The 12,650-nt window shown below is 41.0% G+C and overlaps 1 protein-coding gene across 2 annotated transcripts in view; it reads left to right on the top strand.

The window, feature by feature from the left end:
• The window catches only part of LOC122541749 (annexin A7-like), a 44,390-nt gene extending 33,340 nt beyond the window's left edge, over positions 1 to 11,050 (top strand). For both annotated transcript variants that reach the window (XM_043678654.1, XM_043678653.1), the window contains 5 exons: positions 3,584 to 3,754; positions 5,251 to 5,421; positions 6,720 to 6,795; positions 7,544 to 7,656; positions 8,731 to 11,050. In XM_043678654.1, coding sequence (XP_043534589.1) covers positions 3,584 to 3,754; positions 5,251 to 5,421; positions 6,720 to 6,795; positions 7,544 to 7,656; positions 8,731 to 8,853 — 654 coding nt within the window. In that variant the 3' untranslated portion in view covers positions 8,854 to 11,050. The remainder of the gene's footprint in view (positions 1 to 3,583; positions 3,755 to 5,250; positions 5,422 to 6,719; positions 6,796 to 7,543; positions 7,657 to 8,730) is intronic.
• The last annotated feature ends 1,600 nt before the right edge of the window (positions 11,051 to 12,650 follow it).

Genomic DNA, 12,650 nt, shown 5'->3' with positions numbered 1-12,650 from the left:
CCGCCTTCACATTGAGAATAACTCAATATCTTCTTTTCAGTGAATGCTATGTTGGAGGGAATATTACAGCACAAATAGTGCTGTATCACATGTTTGTGTGTTGTTAACTCAGATTGCTGCATTGTACAGCTTAACATTGTTCTTGTTGGAGCTGGAGAGTAGCTGTGGTAAATGCAGGAATCAGGTTCTGCATCATTATCTGATCAATTCTCATGGAAGTTGTTAGGACAACATCAAGGTTTTTTGGAATGCATTCCTCAGGCAAATAGTTTGCTTGCTTTTCTGTCCAGGGTAAGGGGGGGGGGGGTGTGGGTGGATGAGTGAGATGTTTTGATTAAGTGCATTAAAAATGTATGACTAATTTTGTAGGCAGTGTTACTTTAAGACTTGGAGCTGCATTTAATTACTCAGTTGCTGCCTGGGATTTCTTCCTGCAGCATATACCCCTGTGGTTAGTGCTGCTGTAACAGGAAATGGAAAATGTATTTCAGCTTCCCTTTCAAAGTTCCCTGGATTAATGTTTAAACTAAAACTTGGGCATTTTGGTCTGGATTTCAGACTTTAAACTGAAGTGTGATGAAGAAACCTGTCTTGTTTCAAGGTCCAGCTTCTGCCACAGATACACAACACTGCACATTCTGAAATGGAGAGTTTGAGAAACCTCAGTGTTTAAACTGCTGTCTCCATGTCCACGCCCAAACTGAGCTCACTTTGGTAGCTACAGCTGTACTGGGTGGAGGCTTGAAAATGTTAGTGTTTGGAAAATGAGAGACACCAACTGCTGGTTTTAATTTAAATGTTTTATTTAAAAATATTTTTCCCCTTTGAACGAATGTACCCTCAGAGTACTTGATTAGTGAGTGAAGAGGGAACTTTATTTTGTATTTAACCCTGTCCTGGGATTGTTTGATGGGATAGTACAGAGGGCGCCCGTGATCTGCAGGTGTTTGGGGTAGTGGATATTTGTACAAATGTGCATGCTAATCTAGAGCCTCATGACAAAATAGATTGGACTGTCAAGTAAAAATCAGTGATCAGGAAATTCAAAGGTGCAGTAGGCAACTATTGCATTAAGTGGTAAATCATATCACGTACTTCAAAGATTTATGAATATGAAGGAATTAATGAATCAAAAAATCATGGTTCTTGAGTGCAGAGGAGAGTTGTCAGAATGGGACTGTGCATGAGAATCTTTAGTTATGTGGGAAGACTAGACAAAATGGGATTGAGGTGAAGAAGAGATTCATTAGTGCTGTTCAAAGTGGATAAGTGGACCGTAAATATAAAGTCAAACTATTTCCACTAGCAAGCATTAACCAATGAATGTGGACTTAATATGGTTGGTGAAAGAAGCAGAATGGAGCCGATTAATTTTTTTTTTTGCACAGTGAGTTATTGTGATCTGGGCTAGTTTGCCTGAAAAGCTAGTGGAAGATTCAGTGAAGAATTCCAAAAGGGAATTTACTTATAGATTTGAGAAAAAAAAATGCAGGGCTTTGGCGACCAAGGAGAACAAGGGCCTAATTGGATAACACATTTGAAGAGCCAGCACAGGCATGATGGGCCACATGGTCATCCCCAAATTCTATGAATGTAATAAAAAAATTTAAATAAATTAAATTAGGGGGAGCCCTTGCGATGGTGACAGTCAACTAGTAACTTTGCAGCTTCTGAATGTAGTGTTGTGCAGAGAGATCGGTAATTGTCTTTATATGTTGTTTACAGTGCAACTGTGGCTTCTCTCTCTGTCTATTCATAGACTCTGCAAATATCAAGTCAGAGGGAGTAGTCCAGGGCCCCTTGACTGCAAATGTGGCAAGTGATTAGTGAGGCAAACCGCGGAAAGTGGACACGAGGAATGTCTGATCAGTCATAATCCTATTTGAGGGGCAAATGACCTACTCCTGTTCTTATTTCTTATGGTGTTATTTATTGCAAAAGGGTTATACTTGGAATTGGTATGACTATATCTGTTGTACCATGTAAAGTTTTGGTCTCCTTATTTAAGAAATGATATAAATGCAATGGAAGCAATTCAGAGAAGCTTCAAAAAACTGACACATGGGTTGGGCAGATCATCTTGTGTGGAAAAGTTTGACAGGCTGGACCTGTATTCAGTGGAGTTCAGAAGAATAAAAGGAAATCCTGTTGAGTAATAGAGGATCTTGAGGGGACTTGACTGAGTGGGATGCCGAATGGAGGCTAGGAGACAATGTTTAAAAATAAGGGATCTTTCACTTAAGATTGAGATGAGAATTTTTTCTGAGGTTTGTGAGCCTTTGGCGCGCACTTCCTCCAGAGTAGCATAGGCAGTGTCATTAAACCTTTTTTTAAGGCAGAGGCAGATTCCTGAATGACACAGAATTCACAAGCAGTACTGGGAGGGTCAGCAGGAAAGTGTATTTGACAGCATTGAGAAAGTAAGGACTGCAGATGCTGGACAGTCAGAGTTGAATGATATGGCACTGAAAAAGCACAGAGGGTCAGACAGCATCCGAGGAGCAGCGGAGTCAACATTTAAGGCTCTTCATCCGGAATGAAGACAGCACGTAGTTGAGAGCATGGTCAGGCCTGGGGAACCAAATTATGTACTTCATCTCCTAACTGTGTGTTTGTATGCTGCACTGTGGGTTGGACAGTCTTTTGGATGAGACATTAAATTACCTTAGTCTTTTTTGGTTGAACAATGCATTCTATGACACTGATCACAGATTTCCCTGTGGAGTTATGACCCATTTTCCCCTCACTCAACATGGCTAAAACAAACTGATTTTAATCACATTGCTGTTTCCCCTAATTCCAAGCTGAAGTTTCTGTAATTTCAGTTTTACTCTTGCTAAAGCCCTGTGATGAATCTTCATTATCTACTTCTCTTGGCCTCTGGACCACATCCCAGCTTCCCTGAGTGAAAATACACCCATCTAATGGAGAATATATGAGGGTGTAAATCTCTTTATAAATTTATTGATTTGCAAATTAATTGGAATTACATATGTTCCTGTATAATGGGTTCATTTCTGTTCACTGTGCCTGGTGTTTTGAGGTTCCTGTTACGATTTCAGAATAATGCTGACTGCCTTACTCAGTGTTGGTACGATCACTGTGTTTCCACTCCTGTGCCTTTGGCAAAATATCTCTGCTCCACAGAAGTTTAGAAATGGCGTGTTGTATTTACTCCGAAAATATCCGAGGCAGCGCTAATTTGTGTGCTGCTTAGTTGGAACCATTGCATTGTAGCGAGGGACAGTCATCCTGCCTGATGACCTTATTAATCCTCAGTGCTTGATTGACGCACCAGCCTAGGTTAGACGTTCAGGTCTCCGGAGTAAGGCTTGAGTCAGCTTTTCTCGCTGAGTGAAGTGGATAGTGTATCGTACTAATGGGTAATGGTATACTGTGATCAAATGATGGACTCTACACCATTCACAATGTGCAGAATGACTAAATGGAAGGGGTTGGGAGGGTGTGATGGTGAAGGTGAAGTTGCAGTGTGGGTTTGACACTCTCAATACCAGTTACACCACCTTGTGTTGCAGAAATAATTGCTTCTAATCCCCTTGTTTTTCTCCCTTCACTCCCATAGGGAGCTGGAACACAAGATCGGGTTCTGATTGAGATCCTTTGCACCAGGGGTAACCAGCAGATCCGAGACATTGTGCGCTGTTATAAGGAGGAGCTGGGTCGAGATTTGGAGAAGGATTTGAAGAAGGATACGAGCGGCCATTTCAGGAGATTGCTGATCTCCATGTCTCAGGTCAGTGATGTGAAGAGCTTGCTTGGATTTACCAAGGGGTCATCTGATTGTCTGCGTTTTCAATCCAATGAATTAGATAATCTACCGGTGAGGAAGTGGGGAGCTCCTAGTCATTGTCTTGTCATGTATGAATGTTCCCCTCCATGACTGTCTCGGGCTGGTTCTCAAGCTGCCCGGGATGCTCCTCCAAGCCATTGTGCATTGGTACAATGTATAACCAACCACTAACGGTTTAAGACCCTATTCCAGGTAATGAAGTTTTAAACTGAGCTAGCTTAGATATTTCTTTCCCTGCTCCAGTGAGGATGACCATGTGAGAGCAGAGCATCTTTGCTGAACTATGCATCCACACTTTTGGCTATACAGTGTGGGGGTCTGGTTGCTCAGCACTATCCACTGAATTTAACACGATGCACATATTCTTCCTGTTTCCCTTTGCTCCTCCCTCCACTCTCCTCTCCCTCATGCCCCTCTCTATAATCTGTGCATTTTCTCACTGCAGCAACTGAGGAAAAGACCCTGGAGATTTACCACACCCTTTAGAAAGTCTTAAGGCCCAATGAAAGCTCCTTAGTATTTTCTTTTGCTAACAGTGCAGTGTCTGAGGTTGGCCTGGGAGTAGGTTGTGTGTCTGTGTGGCACACGAGGAAATCTGGTGCTCTGGCTTTAGGGTTTTTTTTGTAAAGTTCAGCTGTCTGAAAATTGAAAGAGGGCAAGTTCACTTGTTTCACAGTTACAAATCTGTTGCTACTTTACAATATTAACCATGTTTTCCACACATTCAAGTATCTTTAACCAGTTAGGTTTTCACTCCTGTATGGTACAGACATAGCCTGACTGGCCCCAATCTGTGTTGAATAAGCTGCTTCCAAACAGGGAACTAATGTGAATGTTGCTGTGACAACTTTGTTCCCTTGGGTGTAGAGGATTAAATAATTAAAAACCAGGGAGATGGAGGGTGTGCATTAGCCTGGAGCATCTGTAATGAACCAGCGATGCTCAGATTGTACTTTGTGGAACTGAATTTAGTAATTCTGCCCGATCTGATGAAACTGGTAAAAGTGTGGCCTGGCATCTGGATCCTAAAGCACTGAAGTATTTCCAGGATTGAAACCTGCCAGCACTATCTAGTCTAGCCAACATACCAAACCCACACTGCATGGGTGGCTGATAATTCTCTCAGGACAACCAAGAGAAGAAATAACTGTTCACATCAGCTTTGACCACTTCCTAACAGTCATGAGAACAAAGCAGCAACTCCCACTGGAGTGTGTGTACGTGTGTCTGTGTGAAACAGCCTTGGACAGGATACTGTACACTGAGTGAGTTATCAGGAGCTGCTGTTACCTTGGAAACAATATCCAAGGTAATGAGGAGGATCAGAGGCCTCTGTGTAATGAGATCTCCTTTTAGCTGGAGATGAGCCCTAGACTGGAAACTAAAGTGTGAGCCTGATTTAAAACCCACTGGAATCATCTCTTGATTTCTATTCACAGGGCAACCGCGATGAGAATCAGTCGGTGGACATGGCAAAAGCGACTGCAGATGCAGAGAGACTATTCCGGGCTGGGGAAGGGAAGCTTGGCACAGACGAATCGACCTTCAACATGATTCTTGCAACTCGCAGCTTCCCCCAGCTAAGGGCAACTATCCAGGAATACGGCAGGGTAAGCCAATGTAAACCTCCCCTCTGTCAGCATACTGAACAAGGGACAGATGGAATTGACCTGGACTGTGTGGATTTATTTAAGGGTTTAAATTTATTAAAAGTTTTCATGGACTTTCCTATTGCTTGTGATAGTGGAGTTAAGGGGTAAAAGCTAATCAATTTAAACAAACAAAAGTCTCTATCTCAGGATTTCTTTAGTCTATTTATGCAGTTGCTGAGTCTCCTGACAGCTCTCTGTCTTATCCTAAAGCAGTGTGCGTTGCTTGACATGGGGAGTGGACAAGAACACTGGAAATGGTTTGCAATGTTCTCAGCAAAGAGCTAGAATAGACATGGTGGGCCTAATGGTCGTCACCTGTAGTCTGACTTTAGGTTCTGAGATAAAAGATTGAAACAGATCAAAAGAGATTTCCTTGGGGTGCTCTGGTTTCATCCCACAATCCAAAGATGTGCAGATTAGGTGGATTGACCGTGCTGAATTGCCCATAGTGTCTAGGGATGTGCAGGCTAGGTGGATTAGCTATTGGAAATGCAATGTTAGCAATGGGCATAATGGACTGAATGGACTGTTTCCATACTGTAGGGATTCTATGAAATCATTTTCAAACAAAAACAGGAATAGCTGAAGAAACTCAGCAGGTCTGGCAGCATAATGCCTTCTGAAGTGGCCACTTGGATCTGAAAAGCTAACTTTGCTTTCTCTTCACAGATGCTGCCAGATTTGCTCAGTTTTTTTCGAGCTATTTTTGTTTTCATTGAAGATTTCCAGCATCCACCGGGTTTTTGTTTAATATTCAAATCATGTTGCTTTTCTGCATCTCCTCATTTCTCACCTTTTGAGGAGAGTCATTATTACGGGATCCTCTCCCATATTATTGGTGTCAATCATTATTTGTTTGCTCAACAGTAAGGGTTCAATCAGTTTGTAATTTCCTCCTTGTCAATGACAGTGTCACTTATGTTTGTTCTTCAGGGACCTTACTTTTTATGAGCATTTTATTTTTCATGTTCATCTTTGGAACCTTTTTAATACTTGTTTTATATTCCTTTTTTATTGTTTTGTACAGTCTGCCAGATTTTATTATTTCTTTGTACTTCTTTTCATTTGACATATCTTTGACCACATGTGCCTACCTGCATTTTGGTCCTTGTAGATGATGATAATTGTTTTCCGACAAATGTTTCTTTGAATACCTCCAAGATGAACAGATTTTTCCTCCTTGTCCAATTTAAGCCAAACCCAGCAGATTGCATTTTGTTGAATGGAGCTTTGATTTAAAAGTGATTTCTCCACAGTTATCTAAAAGGGAATTGCTGAAAGCTGTTGACCGGGAGTTTTCGGGAGATGTGCGTGATGGAATGCATGCTATTGGTAGGTTTGACTGTTACAATTATCAGCAGTACCCTACAACTTGAACTTGGCTTCTTCAGTTGAGGATCATACACTACCTTTCTTTCCTCTTTCACTGTCTCTCACCTCCTGTCTTGCACATCGCTCCTCTCGGCCCTTCTTTATCCCCCTTCTCTATTACCCTCCCTTTCCTCCACTCTCCTCATGTCTGTACCATCCCCTCTGAATCTTGTATCCCACTGCCAGCTCTGTTTTCATTCTCCTCCACCCAGCCCGTCTGCTATTCACACTCTGCCTGCTTTATCCTGCACAATTACCATGATTCCTCGTGCTTTCTTGCTGCACTGGGCCAGGACCTGGTACTGGTCTCCCTGCCTTAAAATTCGCACACTCCATTTGATAACAACATTCTCTTGAGTCTTTCCTTCGAACAGCCTGATTACCCAGTTTCACCAAGTTTTTATCTTCTGGAGTCTCACCACCTCTAGTTTGAAATTTGTTTTTATTATTGTGATTGAGAGACCCCTCAGAATGTTTATCTGTCTTAGTGGCACAGAATAGAAACAGCGGAGTCTGTAAAATGTATCAAAATTGTTTAACAAAAACAGTGATTGCTGATTCAGTTGGAGGGAGAAGGAACAGTGTTGGGTAAAAGCAGATTTTATTTCATGGGTAGCTATGACATGCCTTCAATATTTTCGTGTTTTGATTGTCTTGTTACAAGCTGTTGCTGTTTTTGAAGGCTTATCCTCTTGCCTTTCCCTTCTAGTTCAGTGCGTGGTCAACCGCCCAGCATTCTTTGCTGAAAAGCTCTACAAGGCCATGAAAGGCGCTGGTACCAGTGACTCTACTCTCATCCGATGTATTGTCACTCGCAGCGAGGTATGAATGCATGTCCGAGATGGCGAGTTTCTATGCATTGTTCTGTTCCTGTCGGATGCTTTTATCATGCAAATTGTAACTGTGTTTAACTGGGTTGGTGCTATTCTCTTACAAAGCTGCCATCCTCGTCCAAATGCACAAGTTCTAGATTCAATCCTGAGTTTATTGACCAAATTGCTCTTGAATGCACCAACACATTCGATAATAACTTGAGAAATTGGATGGTCATCTGTAAAGGAAATACTTGCCAATTGGCAGTTATGAGCCATGGTGTGGGATTAACTGGATGGCTCTTTCACAGACAAGCTGGTTGAAAAATCCTCTTTCTGTGCAGCAATATTGAGTGATCTCAACCAGCAGCTGCAGCATTTATTTACCTGGGTTACACGTTTGTGACTCTGGATTGGGAGCTTTTTCAGAAATCAAATGACACGGACTAGGTATAAATTTTGAGACCATTGGATCTATTTGCTCCACCCCTGCCCTGTGGTGTATTCAGAGCTATACATTAGACTCACATACGTGATGTGAAAGACATCTCAACACTACATAAACTGAAAGCCCACTTCATTGAGTGAAAAGTGATGCAGGTTTCTCATGCATTTTGGATCAGCTGCAATCTCTATTTCATGCCATTGTGCATTCTGATTTTTAATGTCCTTTCGCTCATACTGCAGTCACCATTGTTATTCATTGGTTACATTTATATTTGTAGGTTTTGCACTTGCCCATTACTCCCAGCAATCTGCCCTCATTTCATGGCTGAATATGGCCTCCTTTACCCTGCCCTCTTCTCTCTGCTATTCAGCTCACCATGACAGTGCTATTCATTCTGTCTTAGTTTGTGCCCCATCAGCAGAATACAGCTCTCCACAACCTGCAGACCAGCTCTGACTGCTTACAGTTGTATAATTGTTTCATAAGAGTCTGAGTAACATTACTACAGCTTTCTTTCTTGAACTATAATTTATTATACCAAATACAAATTTAAATTTTATTTTATAGTTCTGAAATAGAAAGCAAAAAGTATGAATCCATCTCACTGTATTTTGATTATGAATGTGTCCTCCACAGATTGATCTTGTTCAAATCAAGCAAGCGTTTTGGGAGAAGTACCAGAAGACTTTACGTTCGATGGTGGAGAGTGACACGAGCGGAGACTACAAACGTTTGCTGGTGTCAATTATTGGGAACTAATTCTGAAATTATAGCTTCTGGGTGACTTAGAGTTTCTCTTAACAATTGCATCAATCTTGACTTCATTATTAGTGAAAGGAGAAAGAGACAACATTCCTTCTTGAATCATTTCTCACTTGATAAATTTGGTCTACTTAAGTGATGATATGACATAATGTCCCACACGAAGCCATTTTAATGTTAGACTTTCCTGTCCAGCCAAAGGTAGCTGGATGGAAACTCTTCCTGCTGAAGCTACTTGGCTGACGCAATCAGCTACCCCACCTGACAGGAGAACAATCTGCTCACAGTCACTTTCCATAATGGAGAGAACAAATCCAGGCATTTGGAATAAGCTTCTGGTAGTCCATGTGGGATTTCAAACAGTGGGTTAATAGTTAGTTAAGTGTTAAACAGCTTTCAGTGCTGTTTAACACTGTTAACTAACTATTAACCCAAAGTGGATGTTCTGGTGACAAGTGCTAAGTAATAGTTTGTGCTGTAATGGTAAGATTGTTTTCTTTTTTTTAAATGAAACAAAAGTATGAATTGATTTTGCTTCCTATTTCACCTTATCTGCTCATGGCCCATTATTGAATTGCAGTACACCCACGTGCCAGTTTTTACTATTCTACAATTTCTTTCCCTCACTTCTACTGAGGATGTCTGGACTGCAGCTACAGGAAGTAGCTTAGAGTTTTCAATACTACCTCAAACAGTGCTCTCGTCTCTCATGAGTTTTCTCAACCTAGTCAGTGCATCATGTGGAAAGGTTTTGACTTGATCAATGTGAAGAAATATTGTCTCTGAAATTTCAAATATAAGAAACTGTTAAAAATTGGGAATATTTCTGAACAGTGGTATCATTAATCCTGTGGGGTCTAGTAATTTGAATTGTCATAAGATTGTATTCAGTTGTATTCCCTGAAATTGTTAATGGATGAAATATGTTCACCCTCCAAACATGACGTTGATTGCAACACAATGCTATAGACTTGCATACTAATGATGGAGATATGCTGCGGAGGTCTCTTCAAAGGACCTTCATTCCACCCAATATAGCTCAAAATTTGGCTGAATTCTGAAAGCAATCCACTGGAGATGCTCATCTGTTGAAATAAAAACAGCTGCAGCACTGAAGATCTGAACAGAAAAACAATGTTAAGTTTTTCTCTCTACAGATGCTGTCAGAACTCCTGTGTTTCTCCAGCTTCATTGCCTTGCTCCCTATGAACCTGTGCACTTCACTGCTTTATTCTCAGCTTGGTGGCAGGGTGGCATGTTATCTGCACTAAAATGTATTTAAAAATTCTATATTAATAACATATATTTACTCTACAATATAGCTCTCACTTATACAATATTTGCCTTATATACTGAATGCAATTCTATTTTATATTTCTAAAGTAGAAAATAAAGAATATAATCCTTGTTCCTGCACTTTGATTGTAAATGTGTCTCTTCTACAATGAGGGTCAGTGGGTTGTGAATTTAGTGTGTGTCACCCTTACTGGGTCTGAGCATTAAATTTGTAATTTTGTTTTCTGTCTGGATACTGGTAGACTTCCAGAACTCAAGTATGCTTCTTATTATTATTTCACTTGATTTTGAAAGCTTTTGACCTATCGTGAAGTAGTCTCTCTTTTCTATCACGTCGTATCACCTCCCCTCCCACAGCAACACTGCATGAATCTGTCCCACTTCTCATCCAGGAATGGGTAGTAAAGACCATTGATTTGCAGAAACGCTAGTATTTGCTAAACTAGTGCTCAGGGAACAGAAGAGGAAATTGGAGGCTGTGGCCTAGTAACTTCTCCCAGGAGCTTGCGGTTGCTCTCTTGTGACCCCTCCTGGCAAGGGCTGGGTTATTATTTTGAATCTGATGAAATGAAGGCTGGATGACTTGAGTATGGAACATTGGCTTTACCCCATGGACTTGTGAATCACTGCAACCACTAACCAGCCTTGAACGGTGGGCCACACTGTAACCAGTAATCCTGATTTATCATTGCTCATGCTGGATTATAGTTTTCTACTTTAAAATTATGTTGCCAATATTCTTAGATGTTTTTAAAAAGTTCAATGTCAGTAAAATGAAATCACTTAAAAATGCTCATGGCAGGAAGCTGTACAAGAATTTGTGCATCCTGATCTGATGCTGGTTCAAATTGTCAAATGTTTTGCCAATAGTGAAATAAAAGTGACCTTGAACTGTGTAGTTTTCTTGTCTTGTGTGTCTGTGTACAGTGCAGAGGAAAAATTGGTCCCTATACCAGTTATCTAGATTGCCCTCAAATACACATGTTCATTGCATCAGTCTTGGTCCTGTAATATTTATAATATTACCCCTCGTGCTGGTCTACACAAGGGAAACAGCTTCTGTTTATAATGAGGGTTTGCTGAGGTAAAGACCTTCATCAAGCTACCCCTCGTCTTTCACAGAGAAAAGAGCCTGAACCGATTTAAAGTTTCCAGATAGGGTTAACCCTATGTCATTATCATTTCTGGTGAATTTGTTTTTGTGACCTAGTGGCATGTTTTCTGGTCTCCACATTCTGAAGAATGTGTTCTCTGCAGAAATTGTCTTCAACTTAATGAAGCACAGATTCTTGAGCAAGGATGAAAATGCAAGACTGAGTCACTTCCAAGGCCAGTCCTCTCCCATATTTGTGGATTAGCAATATACAGACTTCTAGTTTACTGAATAACATGAGTCATTCAAAGGGCTAACTAGTAATGATACATATGGTAGGTTCAGGACTTGGTGTCTAGTTTGTACAGCGTATGTGGGGTTGGCTTTTCAGATGAAACTTAAGTTTGGACCAGCAATCTGGCTTCTGATTGGTTAGAATAAGATTAGCTTGTGCTGTGATATACTAGGCAGTATGATCACATTTAAAAGTTGAGGTGCTGCAGAAATGGCAGTTACCTTAGGAAGACTGCAAGGAAATTAGACTTAGACTTAAAACACTACTTTAGGAGCAAAATATTACTCATTGCACTCGACGGTAGTAGACGAGTAAACCAGAATTAAGGTGCCTCACTGGGGAAAAGGGTCAAATTCCACTTTGGTAGCCGATTGAATTCAGATTCAATAAATAAAATCTGGAATTGAATGCTCATATCAATAGTAGTTGTTGTTGTCACGGTTTGAGAAGTCCCACCTAGTTCACTAACGCCTTTTTAAGGAAAGACATCTGCTATCCATACCTGGTGTCCTATATTAGTCTCTACACTTATGTCAATGTGCTTTTTCTCAGTTGTCCCCTTAAATAGCTGAGTGACTCACTCATGGACAATTAGGGATGCACACTCAAAGTCCAAGAATAGCAGGAGTGCAGCAGCTTTGGAATTTTTCAGGTCATTTCATAAAACATTAATGCAAAGGGAGTTGTTATTTAGTTAGAGCAAGGCAAACAGCTTCTTAGTAGTTAATGACCAGGATTCAAATGCCTCCTCCACATAATAGACACCTGATCTTGTGCTTCAGAGGTTAAGATCCCTTCCTAACAGCTTAGCGTTTCTGGTGTAATTAACCTTCAGACACTAAGCAGAGTGGCGCAAAACCCAGGCATTGGTTATGCTGTGCCAAGACCCTGTTACATCTCAAACGTCTCAACTATATCCATGTAGCAACATCCCTGAATCTCACTGTCCTTCCAGGAGTCTTACGAGAGTCTGGTACTTCACACAGATACACTCAACCTGCCCTCCAGCTTTTTGTAAGCTCAGAAATTGTTCCCAATCTTGGATTCCTGCCACCTAGTGCTGTTGATGTCAGCAGGAAGTGAGAAGGAACTCTGATCCTTCTCTGGCTC

The sequence above is a fragment of the Chiloscyllium plagiosum genome, chromosome 38 (genome assembly GCF_004010195.1).
Source record: "Chiloscyllium plagiosum isolate BGI_BamShark_2017 chromosome 38, ASM401019v2, whole genome shotgun sequence".
NCBI classification, from domain to species: Eukaryota; Metazoa; Chordata; class Chondrichthyes; order Orectolobiformes; family Hemiscylliidae; genus Chiloscyllium; species Chiloscyllium plagiosum.
The sequence above is the reverse complement of the archived record's forward strand: the minus strand, read 5'-3'. Positions and strand labels throughout refer to the sequence as shown.